This window comes from Trichoderma ghanense (assembly GCF_004382785.1).
Source record: "Trichoderma ghanense strain CCMA-1212 chromosome Unknown scaffold_0, whole genome shotgun sequence".
In the NCBI taxonomy this organism is placed as follows: Eukaryota; Fungi; Ascomycota; class Sordariomycetes; order Hypocreales; family Hypocreaceae; genus Trichoderma; species Trichoderma ghanense.
In genome coordinates, this window is record NW_027395663.1 from 2,038,383 (window position 1) to 2,062,142 (window position 23,760).

At 54.8% G+C, this 23,760-nt stretch overlaps 7 protein-coding genes across 7 annotated transcripts; 3 read left to right on the forward strand and 4 right to left on the reverse strand.

Annotated features, from left to right (window-relative positions):
- Positions 1–535: 535 nt before the first annotated feature.
- Positions 536–2,245, reverse strand: CCMA1212_000693 (Hexokinase-1; the record flags this gene model as incomplete). Its single annotated transcript, XM_073698154.1, has 3 exons — positions 536–980; positions 1,042–1,614; positions 1,677–2,245. The coding sequence occupies 3 exons, from the start codon at positions 2,243–2,245 to the stop codon at positions 536–538; spliced, it is 1,587 nt and encodes a 528-aa protein (XP_073563749.1).
- Positions 2,246–3,221: 976 nt separating this feature from the next.
- Positions 3,222–3,398, forward strand: CCMA1212_000694 (uncharacterized protein; the record flags this gene model as incomplete). Its single annotated transcript, XM_073698155.1, has 1 exon — positions 3,222–3,398. One exon carries the CDS (start codon positions 3,222–3,224, stop codon positions 3,396–3,398), a length of 177 nt encoding a protein of 58 aa, XP_073563744.1.
- A 3,791-nt stretch (positions 3,399–7,189) lies between these two features.
- On the forward strand, positions 7,190–8,406 carry CCMA1212_000695 (Glucosamine-6-phosphate isomerase 1; the record flags this gene model as incomplete). The annotated part of the gene is made up of 3 exons (XM_073698156.1): positions 7,190–7,369; positions 7,449–8,027; positions 8,095–8,406. 3 exons carry the CDS (start codon positions 7,190–7,192, stop codon positions 8,404–8,406), a joined length of 1,071 nt encoding a protein of 356 aa, XP_073563743.1.
- Positions 8,407–10,289: 1,883 nt separating this feature from the next.
- Positions 10,290–12,317, reverse strand: CCMA1212_000696 (Protein pacG; the record flags this gene model as incomplete). The annotated part of the gene is made up of 4 exons (XM_073698157.1): positions 10,290–10,407; positions 10,462–10,826; positions 10,922–11,837; positions 11,971–12,317. Coding segments are annotated over 4 exons (1,746 nt in total), but the record flags the coding sequence as incomplete, so codon positions are not given.
- Positions 12,318–14,381: 2,064 nt separating this feature from the next.
- Positions 14,382–16,297, reverse strand: CCMA1212_000697 (N-acetylglucosamine-6-phosphate deacetylase; the record flags this gene model as incomplete). The annotated part of the gene is made up of 4 exons (XM_073698158.1): positions 14,382–14,640; positions 14,759–15,429; positions 15,594–16,014; positions 16,293–16,297. The coding sequence occupies 4 exons, from the start codon at positions 16,295–16,297 to the stop codon at positions 14,382–14,384; spliced, it is 1,356 nt and encodes a 451-aa protein (XP_073563745.1).
- Positions 16,298–18,120: 1,823 nt separating this feature from the next.
- On the forward strand, positions 18,121–21,292 carry CCMA1212_000698 (Beta-hexosaminidase; the record flags this gene model as incomplete). The annotated part of the gene is made up of 5 exons (XM_073698159.1): positions 18,121–18,191; positions 18,340–18,458; positions 18,581–19,861; positions 19,920–21,148; positions 21,203–21,292. The coding sequence occupies 5 exons, from the start codon at positions 18,121–18,123 to the stop codon at positions 21,290–21,292; spliced, it is 2,790 nt and encodes a 929-aa protein (XP_073563752.1).
- A 467-nt stretch (positions 21,293–21,759) lies between these two features.
- CCMA1212_000699 (putative ATPase YjoB) lies at positions 21,760–23,384 on the reverse strand (the record flags this gene model as incomplete). Its single annotated transcript, XM_073698160.1, has 3 exons — positions 21,760–22,194; positions 22,279–22,488; positions 22,560–23,384. The coding sequence occupies 3 exons, from the start codon at positions 23,382–23,384 to the stop codon at positions 21,760–21,762; spliced, it is 1,470 nt and encodes a 489-aa protein (XP_073563751.1).
- Positions 23,385–23,760: the final 376 nt, after the last annotated feature.

Sequence of the window (23,760 nt, forward strand, 5' to 3'; positions counted from 1 at the left end):
GACCACGATATCAAAGACCAAGGCACCAACTAGACCGGGCTGAGAGCATCAGTTGTTCTAGATGGCATGATTTAAAAACAGAGATTTGGAATGCTTTTCTTTCATCAGCGACATGCAATGCAATATATACCTCTTTGTCGCAGCTCGAATCTACATGACGCAGCATTCGCTCTTTGCAGAAGCGTACCGTCAAATGCTCCCAACTATATCCATCGCCCACCGAAAAACAGCAAAGAAGAGGAGACGAAATTACAAGGAATCAGGAAGAAAACATATCCAAGAACAAAAGAGGACAAAAAATTGGTTTATAGGAAAGATTAACAGAAAGGAAGTGAATCCCGGCAATGACGCCAGATGGAAAGAAGCAATGCTGAAAAACCCGGCGCCTCTATGCATCTCCTTCGCATACCCCGTATATCCCAGTAAACATAACCCATCATCCGAGGTATCATGTCTTGCGCACAAACGCATTTTCCTGAAACAAGCACGAAAAAGAATGTGAGGATTTCGTTTTTGTTGTTGGTCATGATCCCTCTCATGAGTCCACGCACGCCAATGCCACGGCAGCTCCCGTCAGTGAGCTCTCCTTGGCCGAGACAAGCTCAATGGCCTTTGGCTGGCTGGACGGGTGAGTGTCCAGCAGCTCGTTGATGTACCGTTGGCAGTTCTCCAGGTAGCCAGGATAATTCTCAATGACGCTACCGTTGAACGCGACGGTAGTCTTGTCCATCTTGATGTCCTCTTCGACCTTGGCTCGCAGGGGAGACGAGTCGGGAAGAGTCGCGAGGAACTTCTCGTCACCCTCCAGGCGAATGTCCCAAAGAGCGTAGACAGCAGAGGCGATCAGTGCGCTTGAGCGCACAGAGACAAATGACGCAATCGCCTTGATGGCAGCCATGTCCACAACGCTGGGGGTATGAGATGAAGGGTATTTTTCCGAGAAGCAGCTGATGGCCTTGGATAGGTCGGTGCTGGTGTCACTGCAAAGGCAAAAGGTGTTAGTCGTGCACAGGTCGACATATATCAGCAAAGATAACTTACCCCTCTATCAAGGAAATGACTTCCGTGCCCAGCGAATAAAGCTCGGTCAACGAAGGCGGGAGAATGCCGCCCAAAAGGCCAGTTGTCTGGATCGCCTCCACCATGATTAACCGGACAATCTCGCCAAGGTACATGCCGCTCGTCATGTACTCTAGGGGCTGAAAGTCAGGTCTGGGGTGCTCCTTGAGCAGCTGGAGGTCCCATCGAGTCAGAGGCAGGATCTTGCCTCCAAACATGCCGAGCTCTGTGTTGACGATGACGTGGGAAGCTTCATCGAACCAGCCCGCCGGCCGCTCGCCAAATTTCGTGCGGCCAATGGACGAGACGGGCAGGTAGGCGGCGATGTTGACTCCGGTGCCCAGAATGAGGCCGAATCGCGTCGATGAGTGTGAGTACGCTCGTGAGAGTAGGCAGGCGCTCGAGTCGTTGAGGATGGCCTTGAGCTCGACGTGCAGATCCTTGTTCTTGCATGCCGTCCTCACGATGTCTCCCAAATCTTGCCCGACCAGGCCAATGTCGGCCAAGAAGCCCTTGCCCATGGCCGCAAGTCTGCCACTACCGAGAGAAGTTTGCCTTTTTTTTTGTTCTGTTAGCTTCAAACACATGATTGAGTCGCAAAGATGCAGGGTGCTCACTCTATGGGAAAGCTCCATGCCAGAGCAATAGGCAGCGGGTTTTCGGCGCTGTGTGGTCTGTTGAGGGTGCTCTGGATCGTCTCGGTAATGCGCGCTGCCATCCACTCGAAAAAGGCCATTCCCTCGAGATCCTTGACGTCCTTGGTGATGCGGTAGTTTTGTATGCTCACAATCTCGGCGGCATTTTCGGAACCGACTGCCCGTCCTCGCAGCTCTACCAGGGCCACCCGCAGCGTCGATCCTCCCACGTCCAAGGCCAAGTATTGTCCAACTTCGGAGCCCGCTGGCAGCTGATGGCTGTATGACGGAAGCATGCACTGCATGTCCACGTTGAGCCCCTCCAAGATCTGCTCCTTTAACTTGGCCGAGATGTCTTGCAGGCCATTGCCGCTAATGGGACCGACCAGGGCAGCCTCGGCATCCTTGAGGAACTGCTGAAGCGTCTTCTTGGGAACGCTGCTCTTCTTGTTTCCAGATAACCAGTAGGCCAGGATGGCCTGTATCAGAGACTTGCCCCTAAGCAAGCTCTTGACGACGGCGGCCACGAAGGCTTTTCGAAACTGTGCCATGGCTGACGTCTAGTGGGAATATAGCATGAATGAAGAAAAACAGGCAAGGGATAAACGAGAGTGGAAGATGTATGGATAGTCGGAAAGGGTTAGGGCGAGGAGAGGGCTGATATAAGAACGATAGTACGAGACTCTAGGACATAAGCAGGATGTGGTTGTGTAAACAAATGGGCACCAGCCAAAGCAACGAGGGTGATGGCGGAAGGTTTGCGACAAGTGAAGCACCGGGAGATGGAGGTACAAGCTGCCCCGTACCAGGAGAAAGCGACGTCGTAAGATGCTGGAGGAGTGACTTGGCAATGCAAGACAAAGTGTCCAACACGAGATCAGGCTGGGGCCGATCGACAGGCACGACTCGAGGGGCGCAACTGATGGATCAGTAGCAGCTGGAGCAGCGGTAGCAGCAAAAATAACAGCAGCAACAACAACAACAACAGAAAGCCGTTGGGCCACCGGAAGGCAGAGATGGTGAGTGGTACAAGAAAAAGGAACCCGAAGCGATGGAATGGGAAATGGAACCTGCCCCCGTGCTGATGCAATCTCGGGCTGCGGCCACCTCACAGCTGGCAATGGGGTGAGAAAGAAAGAGGGTCGCGAGCGAGCGAAGAGGGTCGTATGGGGAAGAAGATGCGGCGGTCCGGCCAGGGCGAGTCGAGGGTTGGGCACTGAGCAGTCCGTACGCGATAGGTGATGGGTGGTATGGAGGTTGCCCTTGTATCGAAGTGTCGGATGGATATCAATACGGCATGGACTGGACGGGTTTGGAGCGCTGGCAAGGCGGAGGGCCGGCGAATGGCAGCGTCCGGATGGCCACAGGACAGCAAGGTGAGCGAGCGGAAAGGTAACCAGCTCCTGTTGTTAGTTGCGGTTCCTTGTCTTGCGAGGCCAATGCAATGTAAGGTATGGTGGCAGCCCGGTCAGCAAAGGTTACAGGGCATGCCGCGACCTAGTCGGAAGGCTGGCGATCTGTGGCTGGATGGAGCTTTGTCGCGTGCAGACTGCCGAGAGCCTGTTCGCAGTCTTTTGGGGCCAGGCGAAGAGCCAGAATAACGTCGCACGGCACGGTGGAGCCGTCAATCAATGGTCCTCGCTGGGAGCAGAAAGCAAGCCACAGGGCAGAGGACGGGCCGTAGCTAGTTGTACGGAGTGCTGAGAGACACGGTTCTGCAAAGGGCGAGAGAGAGAAAGGGAGGACGCTGGGCGGGATGGGGGTCACATCGGGGGCTGGAGCAAGCCGACGAACACCACTCAACTCATCGCAGGCACGCGCTCACTCGCAGCGGAAAGGCACCTAGCAATACGAAGCAGGTGAAGAGCGCAGTGGCGCATGCACTCCATAGTTTCCCCGTATTTGGCACGATACAGGCCCTGAAGGGTCTCGAGGGCAGATCGATGGCGAGACGGCACGAGCTTCCATTCGTGAAGGGCAGCGCTTCCAGGGGGGGCGCAAACGTCCATGTCTCCAGCGAGCCAAAGGGGGGCCGGTCTAGCGGGTGGAGAGAGAGCTGGAGGGGTGTGGCGCCTCATTTGCAGGACACGAGAGGCGGCGCGAGATAGACGGACAGGCGGGAGGGAGAGAGCAGAAGTTCACAGCGATAGAGTCGGTCGAGGTCGAGTTGTGGTGTTGTAACGTTGCGGCGTAGGCTGTTGGTAGCGTCGAGGGTCCCGTTCTTTGGCGGCGACTAGCAGCGGGATGGACAGGGTTACAGGGGGGCCTTAGTCATGGTGGGACGGGCACGACCCAGCTGCCCGGGAAATTTTGCCATTGGGTGCGTCTGTTTTGCTGGAAATTGCAGCGAGATGCGCTGGAATGCCTTCAAGGTTGCTTTGGGTAGCGTAGAATGATGTTACTGTATTGTGTCCTGATAGTGTGGCTTGTTCTGATAGAACCATCCTTCCGTATTCTAGCTGTGCGCATCAGTGGCTTCGTTTTTGTCGCCCTGATCCATCCTTGCCATTCGGATCCAAGATGCATCCAATCGATTACCTAGGCGCTGATCAAACTGCAGTGCCAGCCGCGCACCATCAAGTCCACAGGTTACCTTGAATCTGCAGCGCACAAAGCCCCCAAAATCGATCCATGCCAAAAGCGGGCGCCTCCCGAGTCCCCAACTGCAGGTGCTTCTCCAGATTGGTACGTACCTCGACGCTGCCTCTTCTCCAAATTCAATTGGTCTCCAACTTCATCTGGTGCTACAGGTCATCAGCAACCATGTCAGATTCTGCGGCTGGTTCCGGTCGGTTGAGCGAGTTTAGCCAGCAAAGGCGGCTCAGGGCTGGGGTGAGCGTTCCATGATGGTACAGATCTCGTTTGGGCCATGTGAATATGCAAAGCTAGGTCCTATGGACATCAAGGTATAGTACGAGTAGGTGGTAGGAAGGGTTGCGTCCGTGACGCATACTGTACATGCTTCCGTTCAACCCTCGTTGCCGCTTCCGAGCCTCCTGGACCAATATGCGTCCCACAGGAGAAAGTGATAACCGTGTCGTCAATTCATGCATCATGGCACAACCACTAGACCTCGATCTCGAAAGGCTCGTCGTCGCAACCCCAGCTTCATGCCTGACCTCGGCTGCAAGCGCCTTCCTATACCGTCCCGAGGGCCTGGCACTTCATTAAAGCATAGTGTGTAGAGATAGAGACATGGAGATAAGAGGCCGCGCTTGACAGAATCATGGATGCCAGATACAACGACAATGGGCGTGATTGCATCTAGACACCTTGCGCGGTCCAGTATTAGATCGCGCGGATAAGCTCGTCCATGACCTTGCTCCTGCTTCATTAGTATACTCCGTACGGAGCAGGGTAGCACCAACGGTATGTCATATCCGAGAGCGTATTCCTGAGCCATTCATAAGATCTCCTTACCCTCGTCGATGGAAGTGCTAATGCTGGACGAGCCATGACACGGCGAGCACACTTGCACAATGTCCATACGCACGGGTAAGTACCACCTATTGCAGTCTCGCATTGCGCACAACGGTCAGCAGCTTAAAGGCAAGGGTCTAGGATCCGGGCCAGCCTTGCGGACAACAGGCGTGCATCCGAACGTCGATGGGTTCGTACGAGAATTACATGCGATGCTACTCGCGAATGCTTGCGTTACGGTACGGTACACGTTACGGACGTCAATGTCGCCTCGGTGTCTCAGCGTGGATACATGGCGGGAGCACAATACGACGGCCAGTTGATGGGGACAGCCGCTTGGAGACGACGGGGACGATGAGATGATATGAGACAATACTCGCATCACCAAAGTGAAAAGTGTTAGTCGACGGGAGACGAGTCTGACGACGACCTGGAGTCACAGTTGTGAACGACTGGCCAGCGTTGAATCTCGACGACCAGGATACACTACGGGTATGTACTGTGGTCCATCTCGCAAATGGATCTCTGAAACGTTGAAGCAACGGGACGCCATGATTCAAACTGCACCGCACCGACATCATTTCGCAGACGAAGAAGCGGCCCCGCAGACTTTTGATGGGCGCAAGTAACATGGACCTCGCCTCAGTCTTGCCGATGATGCCTGTGTCGTCTGTCACGTACCACCGATCCGGCAGTGGCCACTTTTGATCAACCTTGACGGCAAATGCCAGTCCACAGAGACAGGAGTGCAAATAACACGCTCTGCCCCAGTTGCCGGGAGGAGCTCGATGATCAACCGCTTCTCGGTTTGATGACTTTGTGCTCGGGTGTGGCTTCTGATTGGCTGCCCTAGCGGCAAGACGGACGGATGTCTGAAACGGAGGCATCCCGGCTGCTTCTGTCCGTTTTAGACGTCCCCATTTTCCAGTGCCCGCAGCATTGCGACAACTCGATAGTAAGAAATCTATGCTGCGGTATAGGCAGGCAGCGTTGAACAGTCAGATTAACTCATATACAGTAAAGGCCCCTTTTATCACGAATTCCCCATCGAATTTGGCATCCATTCAACCATCGACGATGTTAGTCGATCCCCACCAGCTTCCACCAACTTGCTCCAGCTACGGTAAATACTAGTAGTAGTACGGGGCCCCTCGAGGTGGCGCGCAACCGATGGAAGCCATGCCGTGACGTTCCATCGAACCCAGTTTTTCTTTTCTTCTCTCTTCTTCGTGTCTCTCGACTCTCATACTCCCGTAGTATTGCCACACACACTCACACTCAAATCTCTCCCCAAATGCCCGGCCCACTCAACATTCCCGGCGCGGCTCACATGGCACCTCCAGACGGTCCTAGTCGGCCGCTGCACCTTTGCTTCGGCACCTGTTAGTGCAGTACATGCTCGTCACCTCTCGACTTACACACAACCCGACAGCTACTGATGCTACTAGAAGACACACGCCCCCCCNAGCCTCTTCTGAACGCCATGCCCAGTGGGCGGCCAATCCCTGACCCTTGGTGCCTCCCGCCGCCTCCGTCAGGTTCCGCCTTGAGGCGCCTGTAACTCTATCGCCTTGTCCCATGTGTCAGTAAACGCCGTCCCGGATAGGGTACATGTAGCAAAACAGTAAAGCTCGCAGTACCTTCTGATGACATGACCTTTTTCTTTTGCTGTGCGTCTAAAGCGCTCTTCCGATTCAGGACCCTGTGGGCAAAGTTGCATGTCGCTTCCCTCGAACGGCCCCTCCTCCCCTCTCGTGGAAACTGGACTCTCTTTAAGCCATGGAGCCGGTTGCCTGCCCTCTTTCTTCTTTCTCCCTACTATGAAAAAAAAGTTTCTTTTTCCCTTTCATTAAGAGAAATATCCCCTCTCCTCTTCCCTGATAAGTGATCTGGCAGAGGCATCAGCAAGCTCTTCACTCACCTAATCCTCATCCATATCACTCCATATCTTCTTACTCATACACTCACTCACCCTCAGCCTCCGACCTCCCCGGAGCTGTATATCCCGTTATCCCTCATACATCTTTTATCTTTTTCTCTCTCTCTCTCCCACACACTAAAATCTATTCATCACCATGCGGTTGATCATCCGTGACGATGCCGAGGGCGCCAGTGCCTACGTCGCCAACTACATCATCAACCGCATCAACACCTTCCACCCCACTGCCGAGAACCCCTTCGTGCTCGGTCTTCCTACCGGCTCCAGCCCCCTAGGCGTGTACAAGATCCTGGTTGAAAAGTACAAGGCCGGCGCGGTAAGCAGAACATCCCAGACATCCAGCATAGAATCATGGGAGTTTTGCAGCAGCCGTAGCTAACAACACACATCGTCAGGTCTCATTTGAAAATGTCATCACCTTCAACATGGACGAGTACGTGGGCATCCCGCGCGACCACTCCGAGTCCTACCACACCTTCATGTGGAAGCACTTCTTCTCCCACGTAAACATCCACCCCTCCAACGTCCACATCCTCAACGGCAACGCGCCCAACCTCGAGGCCGAGTGCGTCGCCTACGAGGACGCCATCAAGAGGGCCGGCGGCATCGACCTGTTCCTCGCGGGCATCGGCGAGGACGGCCACATTGCCTTCAACGAGCCCGGCTCCAGCTTGGCCAGCCGCACCCGCGTCAAGACGCTGGCCTACGACACCATCCTGGCCAACTCGCGCTTCTTTGACCACGACATCAGCAAGGTGCCTCGCATGGCCCTGACTGTGGGCGTTCAGACTGTGCTGGAGGCGAGAGAGGTGGTCGTCATCATCCTGGGCCAGCGCAAGTCGCTTGCTCTACAGAAGTGCATCGAGGAGGGCGTCAACCACATGTGGACGCTGTCGAGCCTGCAGCTGCACCCTCACCCCATGATTGTGGTGGATGAGGATGCCACTCTGGAGCTCAAGGTCAAGACGGTCAAGGTGAGCGACCCTGTATTTGTCATATCCCATCTGCTGCTGCATGAGCTGACTTTTGATGTCTGCACAGTACTTCAAGAGCATCGAAAAGGTGGCCATGGACGCCGGCTTCGAGCAGATCCTGCCGTCCAAGGTCCGCACCGGCAACGGCCCCATCCCCCAGACCAAGGTCGAGGAGGTGTCGTCTCCCACCATCCACGCTCCCCAGCCCACCACCTCGCGCCTGCTCCGGGCCACGCCGGCGACCGAGTACCCGATCCGGTCCGTGTCGCCGGACCTGGTGCCGGACCGCATGGCCTCCCGCATCCCCGAGCCCCACCTGACGGACAGGCTGACGCCGAACCCTGAGCAGCAGGCTGTTCAGAATCCCATTACTGCTTAGATGGAGTGATGGAAGGAAACAAAAATGACTGGAGTTTTAGAATGGTTGCTTTTTTGGTTCTCTCTTTTTTTTCTTATTATTATTCTCTCGCTTTCTTTGACCTCGTATGATTGGATGCCTTTCTTTGGTTTATGGGAATTGATTGAATGGGCATTGATATGATGCATGTATACCGCAGCAGAAATGCAAAAAATGGTTAGCAAAACTTTTCAAAGCTTTTAACAAATAGTGTGGACGTGAATGTTTTCTTCCGCAGGTTTGGTTAAATTACTGTGTCATTGACTCTCCCCCTTTTCCTCGAGAAAGGTTCGATGTCTAGAGACATTGGTCGTCGTCATTCAAGATCTACCTTAGGGTGGAGCGCAGGGTCCGGCACGGGACTGACGGATAAGACATGCACGTCATACGAGGGTAAATGCGGCTCGGAAGACGGCATGACAAACTCATTCTAAGCTACTTTCAACATGAAATTTCTCGTTCGGGTTTGTTACAACTTCAGAAATAGAGGTTTCAAATGTGGATTGGAACTGTCGATTGGAGCTCTGCCCGTGTTTGCCGTCTGGCCCAAGCACACACACACTAACACGAGTCCAACCGCCAATACTACAAAAGCATCTAATGAAAAAAAAAAAAAAAAAAATGAAAGCTATTGAAAGCTGAATGGGAAAGAGTATATATAGTTTTCGGGAATCGCTCTGGGATATAGCAGTGCTAGTTTGGTAGCTGGATATTTGCGATAAATCACCACTGCAAAGGGGGTATGGTAGTAATCCCGGTCGTTCTCCTTGTAGCATCTACATTCGAAACTGCCATCCGCAGTTCGAGGTGAAGAGTATGCTGCAGCACAAACGTGCCCAGCAAGAGTTTTATGGGGGTTCTCATGTCACCGTTGTCTGTAAGGTATGGGCCGGCCGAAAGTACCAAGAAGATGCAATCGGCCGTTGCAACGCACATAAATTCATGATTTTACCATGTACTACGTCGCCATCCTCATGCCGTTCCGTCTCTCCATCCCTGTCAGTCCTTCTACCAGAAGAAAGGAAAGGGTAAATTTACAAAAAAAAAAAAAAAAAAAAAGGAACCGGCGACGGCTACGTTCCATTTGCAGTGCATCCGCATCCGCATCCGCATGTGAAGCCTGTCGATGACACGAATCGTGTGATATTATACAGTACATCCTGTTCGTATCTCCTGAGCATTTTTGATGCTTTCTTCTCGTTCGACTCCGTCCTGAGGTGACTGCTGGAGTCCACAAAGCGTCCACGGGTCGTGAAAAGGCGTGATTGGAACTTGTCAGTTGACCATACGGCTACACTCTGCTTTTCCTTCGTCATCTTCCCCATCAACGCGGGCTACTATCGATATTCGCATATCTCTGGCCAAGCACTAAGGTAATCATCTCGTTTCTTGGGAACAAAGAGCAATCACTGAACCCCGAGTCACTCGCAGATAGGCACAGCATTTCCCCTAGACCAAACACCACGTACCCGACACCGCGTTTCCAAACGAATGTTTTACATATTTTGTTGACCTTGACTTCGATATGCCCGTTGACCCCACAATTCGACAATACAAGACAACAGGAAGAAAGAAGATCCAAAAAGAGAGCAACAGCAAAGAATCAGCAAAATCCCCGGGTATAATATCCCTGCCATGTCCATGTCATGCCGTTGCACAATGAAAACAGCCCACGACTAATAAAAATCCCTTGAATACACGGGCCCCCGAGCGACAGACGGGAAGAGCCCGCACTATGATACAATGAAACGCTGCGGCCCGTAGGATGCGGCTTCGTGATGTCGTAAAAAAAAAAAAGTCCCTGTTGAAAGTCGCCATGACGAATGCACTTCTAGTGTTCGCGATGCGCAGGCAATAGTCGACGTCTAATCAGCAGTAAAGTAGCGCTTGACCTTGCGGCTTATCTGTTGAGCCTTGAATTCAGGGGGCGCAATGGTATGGTGCACAATGTGCGGCCTATATACAGCGTCGACCGGTGGCATCCTACAGGCACGTGTCAGTCTTTTGATTTCACCGATGCGTTGAAGGTATCCTTACCAGTCGTCCACGCTAAGGGGAAAGTATTCGTAGAGAGGATCTGCTTCTTCGGCCGGACTGTTGCTGGCGTTTTGGCCATTCGCCGGGTAGGCCTTGGATAGCTGTGGGCTCTGCAGCTCGGCACTTGATCGGTTGGGGCTCTTTTCGTCCTCTGATAGTGATAGAGTGATGGGGACGGCGGGGTTTGGCGGCCGCGAAAAGGAGTTTCGATGGTTCGGAGGGGGAGGCTTGTTCGTAGGGTTGTCTACCGTCCAGGCCGGGACGGGAGGCAGAACAGTGGGAGATAGGGCCATGCGCTTCGCTGGGTGCGGGCTCTGGGTGGGCTGAGCGACAGCTTGCGGCGTCGCCCATTCATTTCCGTTCGACTACACATGTCATTGTTAGTCTCCGTCGAGCGAGTGAGCGAAGCGTGAAACAGCAGGCTTCTTCGTTCGATGACGTGCTACGGGATCACACTTACAGTTGGGTATCTCGGCAGGGAAGCAAGCAGACCGTCCCGCTCCGTCTTCGGAGTCGGATTGTCGGTGCTGTTCGTGTTTCTCCTCTCCAGCTTCTTGTCGCCCGTGAGGTGCACATCTTTCCTGCTGTCAAAGTTGCGCGGACTCCGCCCTCGCACAATGACGGGGCCGGACTGGATCTCGGCAATCTTGATGACCTCGCCCGTCTTGGTCTTGCCCAGCAGATTGATCTGCACTACGTAATGCTGCTGCAGCCCCTTTCGCCGGCCATTGTTCGCGGTGGCATGCTTAAACTGCAGCCTCTTCCACGAGACAGGGAGGGAGACACTGTTGGCGTCGATTTCCCGGCCGGTGGTCAGGTCGAGAGTCATGTTGGGGGGAGCCGCAGCGATCTTGCTCTCTTCCAACTGAGGGGTTGCGCCTTTCCACGGTATGGTGATGATCTCGGCGGCCTTTCCTTCGATCGACTCCAAGCCTGTGATGGATGCCGACAGCTCCGTGATGGCGATGTGACGCCCCTGTTCGTCTATGACATTGTTCACCACCCGAGGGAGCGTGATTTGGCCCGAGCACTGCCACAGATTGCGACGATAGCACGTCAACTCCAGCGGCCGGCCGGTGTTTTCCCCGCCAAACACGTCTTCGGCAACGAAGAACATGCCGTACAGCTCGGCCGTCATGTTCAGGTCGGCAAAGGCTCCCGCTTCGTCCACAATGGTCGCGTGCATGGTCGGGTCAGAGAAGCCCAGCAGCTTGTTGTCCAGCTCCTGGGGAGAAGCCTCGTCATGGGGGACATCCTGGTTGGTGACGGGCTCGAATGGGCGGGATGAATAGGAAAAGGGATCTTCAAAGGTGGTGACGAAGTTGTCGAACTCGTACGAGGGCGTAAAAGGTAGAGGAGCCAGCGCGCTGCCATCACTGCATGCGGTTGCCGAGGTGTTAGCGGCAGATCCCCAAGTGCAAGGGGGGTTTCAAAGGGCTGAGGTGAGAGCGGGAAGCGGGTTGCGGCCGCGCCGCGGGAAAAGGCCAGCAAGACGGGGAGCCGACATACAGCAGAGAATCGTGAAAGTTGAGGTCGGGATCAAACGAGTCCATGGTCATGGGCTGGGGCGGGCCGTGATTCATCCCCATCGCATCGCTGGGCGCCGCAGGGGCAGAAGGCATGGCCGGCATGGAGTTGAAGGCAGCCATGGCATCATCCAGCGCAGCACGTAGGCATCGAGTCGCGGATGGTGTTGCTGGGGTGAAGCCGGCGAAAGGGCGTAGGTGAGGGAGAGAGGTTGTGAGAGACGAGGAGAGAAGGAAGACGTCAAGATGGCAGTCGAGGCTCGGTGTTGGAGCGGCGAGGTGCGAGGTCGGGGATCGCAGAAGCAGCGGCAATGACGCCTGGCAGCAAAAGTCTGGAGAAGCAGCGCGAGAAACGCAGATGGGGAGACGATGGAGGTTCCAGGCACGGGACAGCAGGGATAGGGGCCGAAGCGACGTCCGGTTCGGGGGGGTCTAGAGCCCTGCGTTCGCCGCTACAGGGAACCCGACAGCACTAAGGTGCAGTGCAGTGCAGTGCAGCGCAGAGTGCAGCGCAGGCGGGAGGGCGCAACCACTCTAGCAGGCGCCGCGTCGGGGTGTGTGAGCGAAATGCAGTCCGGTAATTTCTATTCAATTGGAAAAAAAAAAAGGATCTTTTTTTGACACCGGTTGATTTCAGAGTCTGGCTATTGGGCGCCGAGCCCTGGGGAGTGGAGGCGGGATGGCTGGAGGCTGGAGGGCTGGAGGCACGCGGGCTGGCGTCGCGAGACCAGACCCTCTCTGCAGGCACTTTGACGCTTGAACGCTCTCGAGTCTAGACTAGAGCGCTGGGAAAGCCGGGGGAGTTGGGGTAAAAATTGGATGGGACGGAAGACCCCGCCATGCGATGGATTCCTTGGTTTTGAAGTGGACAAGGCCACTAGAGCCGTTGCACTGCAGCAGAAAGAGGAGGCAGAGGTTGTGCTGCCTGGGGCGCTGCTTGTTGTGACATGCAGCTGAAGGGAGCTGGAAGTCTGGATATGACATTGGATGCCCGTGGTGTTGAGTCTGCTGATAGCAATCTAATGTGTAACGGAACGCTTCCAATCAACTCAAATCAACTGCTATCGAGGCTAACTCTGTACCTTGGGTAGATCCGTTTCCTATCTCTGCGGCGTGATTTGACGCTCCCGTTATCTTGCGAGCAGCTATCAGTACCCGTACCTGGAATATCCACTGCTATCTCTGTCAACCCTGATCCCATGGATCCGGCTCTGCGATACCGCAGCAGCTCTATCTTCCAATCAAGTAAGCATGCGGATTACACATGCACCCAGTATCTATCTCTATCTACCTCTATCAAACTTCTTGTGATCCATTTTCAACCTCTTTCATTCAACAACGATCTACAAAAAGCACACCGACAACTCGACGGCCTGAACCCCAACATGTGCCTCCTCTTCCTCCTCCTCCGGTCCACCCCCCTGCCTCGCCACTCCGACTCCTGGAACCCGCCCAGCCTGCAGTCTCAAAAGTCCGGGGTTCTCAGCGCACTAGCCCAGCAATCTGCTTCCGCGGTTGGTCGGCAACTCGCCTCTTTCGCTCGCTCGCTCGCTCGCTCGTTCTGGCGCCAGTTTATCCCCATGGGCAGGCAGATGCTTGCGACAAGGAGAAGGGCGAGAAGGCGAGTGCACTCTTGGTGCTGCAAGCTGAGCTTGACAGGGAGAATGGAACTGATGATGACTGATGCGCGCAACTTGATTACACACACATGTCTGCCATAATCTCTTGTGCATTTTTCTCATTGAAGGCGGAGCCGTCAGCGTCGCAGGATTTCCAGAGAACCCGCCAGAAATAAAGTCTAATGATGACGGATTCGACGGCCCTGAAGCATGTCTGAGCGAGAAGCGGAAGCTGACCTGGCGGGGGTCCGGCTCGACAGATTGAGCTCACGTCAACGACAAGGGCAGCACACGGAAAAGCTCAGCATTGTTAAGTAAGGTATTTCCAGCGCTGACCGACGGACTGACTCCTTGAACCCTTGCGGATGACTGCCCCAATGACAATCCATCCCATATGGTCTTGATGTCTACTCACGGCATTTCAAGGAACACTGTCTTGACTGTTACATTCTCAAATTCCTCAATTTTGTTTAAACGAAATACCCAATGCGGATCTGCTGACGACGCCCTGCAATTTCCAAGTAAAGCCCCAATCTATAGAACAGAGAAACGGAAAAGAAGAGCAAACACCCGTGCCTTTTGATCTTGATGCATGTAATGTGTTGAGTGTTTTGTGCTTTGGGTGTGAACTCCCTGCAGCAGTCAGACGCATGTCGACTATCCAATCATTCCGTCGGTATCAATCGAGTTCGTGCGGCCCATGGCCGGTTGCGTAAAAGTCACATGCAGACAACCATTTTCGGCTTTCTCTTCCCCATCACATCATCATCCCTACCTACGAATCGTGGACAGCGCGGTGAACTCTGGTGCCAAACTTCCACACCTCGTCCAGGACCAGCGTGCTGGGCTGGCCGGGCGTCTGCTTCTCGGATAAGATGACCAGGTCGGCGTCAGCACCGGCGTCGAGCGATCCCTTGACGCCCTGCAAGCCCAGCATGGCCGCGGGGGTGGCCGTGACGGCCTTGAGGGCGTGGGGGATGCCGGTGCCTGTCCATTGCAGGAAGTTGTTGACGCACTCGAGGAGGGTGACGGCGCTGGAGGGATTGATCGTGTTAGTAGCCTGCTCTCAATTTCTATGTGTTTGTGGAGGCATGTCGTCTGGTAAAGCTGATCAGGGGGTAGATAGAGGATGATCCGATTCACACAACTTACCTGCCGGCAATCGTATCCGAGTTCTCGAGCAGCAGCTTGGAGCCCACCTTGACGATATTGCACGTCGTGTCCCCGTTGGTCCACGGGTACGCACCGTCGGGCAATCCAACGAGGTGCATGGCGTCGGTGACGAGGATGAAGCCGTCCGGGTGCGAGTTGAAGGCGATCTTGATCGTGGTCGGGTGCAGGTGGATGCCGTCGGCGATGATGCCAAAGTACGGCCGCGGCAGGCTCTCGGCGATGCCCAGGACGCCAAAGATGCCCGGGTTGCGGTGGTGCAGCGGGCGCATGGCGTTGAACAGGTGCGTGATCATGGTGGCGCCCTGGCCGACGGCCTCGGACGCCTGCTCGTACGTGGCCTCGGAGTGGCCGACCGAGTAGACGATGCCCCTGGCCGTGAGCTCGGGGATGAGCTTCATCATCTGGCCGCGCTCCGGCGCCGCCGTGATGTACTTGATGGGGATGCGCTCGCCCTCGGCCCGCGGCGTCAGGTTGTGCTTGCCGTAGCACGCCTCGAGGTCCTCGTACGTCTGCGCCTCGATCAGCACGTCGACGTTGTGCACGCCGTTCTTGGTCGGGCTGAGGAACGGGCCCTCGCAGTGGGCGCCGAGCGACTCGGCCCCGTCTTCGGCCTCCTGCAGGTGCCCGGACGGTCCCAGGAACGGAAGAGCCTGCATGATAGATGCCGGTCAGTCCATTGACATGCAATACACAACATGTTATACAACACAGCAGATAACATGAACGAAATCACCCCCGCCACCATCAAGATGGATGAGACGAAACCCTCAATACATCTAATCTGTGCACATGAAACGGCGCTGAGCTAACCCACCTTCTGGTATAGTTCCGGCCTCTGGCTGGTGATGGTGGGATTGTACGATGTGACGCCTGTCTGCACGAGCAGCTTCTGCACCTCCTTGACCTTCTTGCCGTACTGCGACATGTCGTCGAGCAGCGTCGAGAAGTTGAAGCCAAAGGCGCCATTGAGCTGCACGTCGATGAAGCCGGGCGAGACGATGCGGCCGCCGAGGTCAATGGTCTGGTCGGGCAGGACGAGGTCGTCGAAGAAGGCGGCCTGGCTGTTGACCACCTTGCCGGAGAGGGAGCTGACCCAGAGGTCCTCATGGACGAGCTTGTCGCCGCGCAGGAGGCGGCAGTTGGTGAACTTGGTCAGGCCAGGCCTTGGCCGGAAGGGAGGGGATAGAGCTATCGGCATTGTGGTGTATCCGGTGCTCGTCTCTGAGCAGAGGCGACTATTGTTGCTGTGAGACCCTTTCTCGTCTTTCTCTTCCTTTTTTTTTCTGTAAGGATTCTTGTTCTTCTTGTTCTTCTTCTTCTTCTTTTATGAAAAATGCTTGCTAAAGATGTTCCCAGTCTTCAAGGAGGATGCTGCGGAAGGAAAGATTCGATAGAGGATGCTCTGAGAGAGAAAGGGCTGCAAGTCCCGGCGCAGTCTGATATTGGCTCCATAGCAAAACAGAAAAAAGAGCAGCTTCCACGCGCCGAGAGCATGGCCCGAGAAAGTATATACGCCATTTTCCTGTTCGTTACCTTACTATTACAACACCTTTCCAACACACCACTCACACCACTTTGTCACTCCGCTTGGCTCCGGCCGAGCCAAGCAAAGGCATGTTGACATGTAAGTTAAACCTTCACTACTTTCGACAACACGACGCCGATTAGCGTCCGATGGTAGCAAGCGCCTAAGAGGGTACATACATGCATTACATGCAAGCTGTTATGGAGCAAAGGCAGCAGAAACGGCAGACGTCAAAGGAAAACGAGAGAAACATGAGCGTTGGAATTCGTCACCTATCGTTGAGAGTCACGGTGCCATGTGCCTTCGCGGTGGAGCTTCCCGAGTGGACGGGGGTGCAGAATGCCGTGCCGGTTGCACCAAAGAGATCTGGCGAGCCCGTTATGGGAGTACTTGGGCTGTACCTTGGGCATGGCATGACGTACAGAAGCGAGGTTACTGTGTTGTTGTCTCAAGACTGGAGCAACTTGGGTGGCGTCTTGTCGGGCGTGGTGCTAGTAAGCAGTTGGTTTGATGGGGTTCAATAGTTCATGTTGATGTCTATGTCGCTGTCGTTTTGCCTTTCTGCCGCCTTGGCTTACTGGCTGGTTGAGGAACGGTGCTTTCAATGAAAACGTGAGTCTATTGTGTGTTGTGCCCATCTACCAAGGCTCTACTAGTAGACGATGGGAAGTTGATTGGTACAGGTATCAACACCACTGTTTCTGACATGATGCTGCACGACAGTTATCCCAGACCAATGCTAGCACTATGACTGGAATCTGCCGTATGCATGCTTGAGCTGCAATCTTTGGTACATGCGCACGTAATAATCCACCCCGGTCCTGCTGCTACCTCATCTCGCCCAGACCGATCCGCCCATTGAAATGGACGTCCAAATGTACCTATACTCACAAACTGCTGGTGGCTGTTGAAACGGTGGCGACTGCGCTGCTCGGGCATGTAACGTTGAATCCGATACTGACGGAACCCGGGCGGATGTACTTTGTACCTTCTCATGTCAGCAGCAGCCCACATGCCATGGAGTGCCCGAACTGAATCCTGGAGGAGCCGCTGGATTTTGGGCGGACATGCTGGAGACTTTGGAGCGACTCCGCCGAGCTTTGCCTGAGGTCTGTGGTGCTTCGCGCTCGAGCTTCACCCGATCCTATGCTCATCCCACAATTGCAGCTGCTTGTGCTTGTGCTTGTATGTGCTACCGATGGCTGTCGGACTGCGTGCTACTGCTATTCAGCGCCACCAGCACTTCTCTTGCCGATTTCGCAGCATCCCAGAGTAGACGATCGGGACCTGACGGTACAGGTACCTTTACTGAGCCGATTACCAGCAGCCCCGGTCTCCCGTAGTTGTCAGCTATGTAATCTTCCAGGTGATAGTGGATGGAGAGCCCCGAGAGCCTCGACCGCAGCAGGCCGGAAGGAATGAACGAACGCCCCTCCTCTGCATGATCTCCTGATTAGCCGACAATAAGCCGGATTTCCAACCGCGACCGACGGCCTCGCATGAGCGATGCTCGAGACATGGGCCTCCAGCTGAGACGACGGATGAGCCTCTGTGCGTGCGTGCGGTGCCAGAATCTCGTATACTCGTGGCCAGAGTATAGTAACGAGTCCCTATCCCTACTACTCTCTAACCCACTCACCGAGAGGGTTCCTCTGCTAGAGATCGTGGGGTAGAGGCATCATCGTCGCCTTATCGCCGAGTGTCGTCGTCTGAGCTGCTCCGAGGCTCGCCCTTTGCGACCACCAGCGCCGCCGCGGTGCTTTTTGTCCTGCCATGTTGGGGAGGTGATGACGGCCACTGCATCTCATTCATCATAATGGCCAACTCCATCAGCGGCACTTCTGCCGACAAGTTCGACCTGGATCCTTTATGGCAGAATCTCGATTGGTATGTGCCTTCGCTTGATGCCTTGTCCATCCTTCTAGCCCTTTTCATGTGCTCTTTTAACCGTCTATACGGGACTTTGGAATCTGTTTATGACTATGTAACGACGTATCGCATCATGAGCTGACATATTTCCTTTTGCCTGCTATAGGGCGATAGGGCAGATGTTGCTCATGGGGTGGGATGGCACCCAAGTTACGCCTCAGATCAGGAGCCTCATTGAGGACCACCACCTCGGCTCCATCATCCTGACGGCCAAAAACCTCAAGTGTAAGTGACCTATTCTCCTGGTGTATCTGATAATCGATGATTCTGGTCCCCTTCACATGCTTCATCACGCACTTATAGACGTCTGTTGTGGATCCGGGCAGTCCTGCTAACTGACCAATAAGCGGCCCATCACACTGCGTTGCTCGTCCAGGAGCTTCAGATGATTGCCAAGAACTCTGGCCATCCGCAGCCGCTTCTCATTGCCGTCGATCAGGAAAATGGCGGCGTCAACAGTCTCTTCGACGAGGACTTTGTCTGCCAGTTCCCCAGCGCCATGGCCATTGCTGCCACCGGCAGTCTTGAGCTGTCGTATGAAGTCAACAAGGCGACGGCGACCGAGATCTCGGCCTGCGGCGTCAACCTCATGCTCGGTCCGGTGTTGGATGTTCTCAACAATGCGCGGTATCAAGTCATTGGAGTGAGAGCCTCGGGCGACGACCCCCAGGAGGTGTCGCAGTATGGGCTGGCGGCCTTGAGCGGGATCCGCGATGCTGGTGTGGCGTCCTGTGGAAAGCACTTCCCGTCTTATGGAAACCTAGACTTCCTCGGCTCCAACCTGGATGTTCCCATCATTACCCAAACCCTGGAAGAGCTGAGCCTCAGCGCTTTGGTGCCCTTTCGGAACGCTATTGCTTCCGGGAAACTTGATGCCATGTTCATCGGCGGTTGTGGCATCTCCAATCCCTCGATGAACGTCAGCCATGCCTGTCTGTCCGACCAGGTTGTTGACGATCTTCTCCGGAACGAACTCGGCTTCAAGGGTGTTGCCATCTCGGAATGCCTTGAAATGGAGGCACTGAGCCAAGATCTTGGTGTCCAGAACGGTGTAGTCATGGCCGTAGAGGCCGGATGCGATATCGTGCTCCTCTGTCGTGCATACGACGTTCAGTTGGAAGCCATCAAAGGCCTCAAGCTCGGCCACGAGAACGGCATCATTACGAAGGAGAGAATCTTCACCTCTCTGAGGAGAATCTTTCATCTCAAGTCGACGTGCACCTCTTGGGCGAAAGCGCTCAACCCTCCAGGAATCAATCTCCTGTCACAGATCCGCCCCTCTCACCTGGCTCTATCTCGGCGAGCTTATGACGACTCCATTACCATTGTAAGGGACAAGGAGAAGCTGCTGCCTCTGTCCCTTTCGATGCATCCCGGCGAGGAGCTGCTCCTGCTGACCCCCTTGGTCAAGCCGCTGCCAGCTTCATCGTTGACCAAGAGCTTGCTCGAGTCGAAGAACGATCCATCTTTGATCACCACCGTGCACGACAGATGGAATCACCAAATCCGAGAAAGGAGCGCCATCATGAGCGGCGAAGGTGTCTTTCGAGAGTTCGGCAAGACCTTGGCAAGATATCGTAACGAAAAGCTACTGCACACAAGCTACACTGCCAACGGAGTAAGACCAGGTAAGGTTTGGGTGGTCGATCAAGGAACAGGGTATTGTGTGCTAACCACATTCTGCAGTGCACGAGAACCTCATCAACAGAGCATCGTGCATCATCATCTTTACGGCAGACGCAAACAGAAACATGTATCAGGCCGGATTCACCAAACATGTCGACATGATGTGCAGCATGCTCCGCAGCAGAGGGCAAAAGAAGCAGCTCATTGTTGTAGCCGTGAGCTCCCCATATGACTTTGCCATGGACAAGTCCATAGGCACTTACATCTGCACATACGACTTTACGGAGAATGCCATGGCTGCTCTGGTCCGGGCGTTGGTCGGAGACAGCAACCCCGTGGGTACCATGCCGGGCACCCTCCGAAAGAGCAAAAAGGTCCTCAAGTCTCGACAGCATTGGCTGGTGGAGGAGTTTGACAGCAACCGAGATAGAAAAGGCTTGAACGACCTCATCCGGGCTGTGCATAGGGCTAGTGACCAAGATTTCCGCTACTTGCAGACCGCAACCGCGGACACTTTTATCCTTGCCAACCAGAACATCAAAGAGACCCATTTCGTGGTGCGGAATAGCAGCACACAAGCCCTATATGGCTTTGCCGCGACGTACTTTGTCCAGAACGTGGGCATCCTCGGAGCGCTCATTGTCGACCCGACCAAACGGAACATGTCCATCGGCCGGTCTCTTCATCGCCGAGCAATCAAGAGCTTGACACAACAGAGAGGCATCAAGAAAGTCCAGCTAGGGTCGTGCTTCCCCGCTCTCTTCCTAGGAATACCGCTCGACATCGAAGTGACGACGACCAAGGAATGGTTCAGCAACAGCGGATGGGACACGCAGTTCCCGCGACGGCTTACAAACATGGCTATCCAGGATTTGAGTGCCTGGTATGCTCCCGAGGGACTATCGCAGAGCATCCAGCGGGCCAACATCAGCTTTGACCTGATCTACGGCGTGGAAAGCGGAGACACCGTGATGCACCACGTGCGAACGCACGCGAACCCCGAGGTCCTCGAGCTCTACCGAACCGCCCTGGAGGAGAGCAAGGCCTGCGGCATTGTGCGAGCCAAGGATGCAGCGGGCAACCTGCTGGGGACCATCATCATCTGCAGGCCGAACAGCCCCCTCGCTCGTTATGTTCCGCCGCTGGTGTCTCTCGGGCAAGACATTGGCGGCCTCTTGGCTCCCATTGTTCCTCCGGCCCCTCTTTCGACGCTGGTGCTGCAGGGCCTTGCCTTGATGGGCGTCCGACAGAACAAGGGCCACAAGGCGACAAGGTCGATACTGAGCTGGGTACGTTTCGCTTGTAGCTATGGATTTTTGAATGAAGACTAATGCCGTTCTCAGGTTGTCGATGATGCGTATGAGCCGCTTGTGGCGATGGGATTTGATGTTTTGCAGGCTTTTGAGGAGATTACGAACTCTCCGGAAACGTAGGTTTTCTTTGGCCTTTGATCGATATTGAGGATGTTGAAGCTTACCATGATGCAGATTCCAAACTTGACATGTCACGCCGCTGCTCACACTCACGGCCTGTCCTATATCAGTTTCTTACAAGTTAATATCCTCCTCCTTTACATGCACGGCTGGCTTGTTTTGGCATCGGTCTTTGTGAGGAGTCTCGCGAACTGCACAACTGCTTACAATTTCTTGGGACGCTTGATCTACGTCATTTGTTTTGCCATGTTTGATACCTGAGGAATAGGGGGGTTATGATTCCATGTATCTGCTATTGATTATTTAGTTGATGGCTGTATAGTATGTTAGATCGAACAATGAAGGGATTTCTGTTTCTCTCAGTGCACTCCTTGTGATACGGGTGCGGTACGTCTATAAAACCATCACCAATCTCTCAGAGGTCATCGTGTTTCGCCCCAGCTCATCCTCAACACCCAAAAGCACACTCACGCCGTCTTGTCCTCCATGCCCTCCCGCAAAATAGCAACCTGCTTCTTAATTTCGACCCAAAGCGGCAAGTCATCCAACTCGGGGTCATCGTCCTCCACCGGCTTCTCATCCTGATCCAGCACCTGGACCCAGCCATCGTCCGACAAGTCCACCGTCCGGACCATGGTCTCATCAACTCCCTCTCCATCTCCATCGTCGTCGTCCGGCTTCTCCCTGCGCGCAATGGCAAGCAACGCCGCGACAAAAGCCTCTTGCATGTACGCGAAGCTGAAGCCGTCCGTGACGTCGGCGATGGCATCGCACAGCTTGTCGGGGAAGCGGATGCCCTTGTTGTCGGCGAGCTTCTCCTGCCAGAAGCGGGCGTAGGCGACGCGCTGGGCGAAGTCGGGGTCTGGGAAGAGGTATTTCCTGTCAAAGCGCGAGGGGCGTTTCTAATGCGCCGTCATCGTTAACAAGGAATTCTTCGTTTTGAAGAGGAAGAGGGAAGCATTTGTGTGCATGGAAGAAGAACTTACGGAAATGCCTGGATCCAAGCGGTCGAGGTGGTTGGTGCTGCCAATCATGAATATGCCGTCGTTGCTCTTGAGGCCGTCGACTTCGTTGAGGAAGTAGCTTCGGACGTCGTCGGTGATGATGGTGTCGAGGTCTTCGAAGACGAGGTAGCAGGGGGCGAACTCTCGCGCCTTGGCGAAGACGAGGGCGATGCTCCTCTCTGGCCCCATGAACTATTGCAATTTGTCAGTTTAAGACCTCACATCGTTCAGAATCTCAACATTGAATCAAGGTGAACACATACCGATTTCAGTGACCTCACATAGAGCGTCGTCACTCTCTGCTTGAGATGATACAGCATATTCATCGTCGCCTTGATGGAAATCGTCTTTCCGTTCCCCGGCGGGCCATAATAAATGACGCCTCGCTTCCACGGCACCTTGAGCCGCTCATACGTGGCCCTCGACCGGAAAAACGACAAGTGGTCCTCGATGAGCGCGCCCTTCATCTCCTCGTCGAGGATGACGTCCTCCCACGACGCCTTCATGGCGCTGCGGTAGAGCTCCGCGTTCTTGGCCCAGTAGCCGCCGTCAAAGACCCAGATCTCGTCGTGCAGCTCGCTGGTCCAGCGGCCGGCGGCGAGGAGCAGCTGCGAGGCGAGGCTCTCGTGCGTGGCGAGGATGAAGTAGTTTGTCACCTGCGGGTACGAGCTGACGCCGTCGCGGCCGTTGACGAGGTAGACGAGAAAGTCTGTGCTTTGCCATGTGAGGAGGTACTTTTCGAAGAGGACTTCCTTTGCGATGACGCCTAGGTCGCCGTCCATGCGGCGGGCGGGCGGGATGTAGACTTTCCACGAGAGCGAGGAGGGGACGTGAGGGTCGTGGTCGTGAGGACGCTCGTCGTCGGTCACGGGCGTCATCTGGGCGTGGCCGTTGGCCGCGTAGGCGAGCAGGTTGCATGATGCTGCCGGGGCGATGGAGAGGGAGAGGTTGGGATGTTGCTGGCGGAGGGCCTTTGCGATGACGGCGTCGGTGTTGATGCGTCTTGCGCTGGAGTGGGAGAAGAACTGGCGGGTTGCTTCGTCGTGGTGGCCGGGGGGAGGGTGGCTGTCTGTGCTGGGGTGATCCATGGTGATTGATTTTGTGAGGGAGGAGTTGAGGTCTGGTTGATGGGATTGAGTCGGGGTTTTGTTTGTTTGAAGAGGGAGAGATGGATTGATGGATGGATGGATGATGGCGAGGTGAGAAAAGAGAGGCGACAAGGATCATTGATATATCCCAGCCAACCAGCCTCGGTGTACACGTAAACGCGCCGTCAAGGTGGTTGGGGAATACGAAGCAGCGTTTGTGACGACGGCAAACGGCACGGGCGGTTTCAATTCATGAGAACCAGAGTCAATTGCCTAGAGAAAAGAATGTCAAGTCAACGCACGATCTCTCTCATATGTGGTAGATTTCATGTTAGTTGAGAAGTCTGTATAAACACCAGTCAGTGCATAGAACATG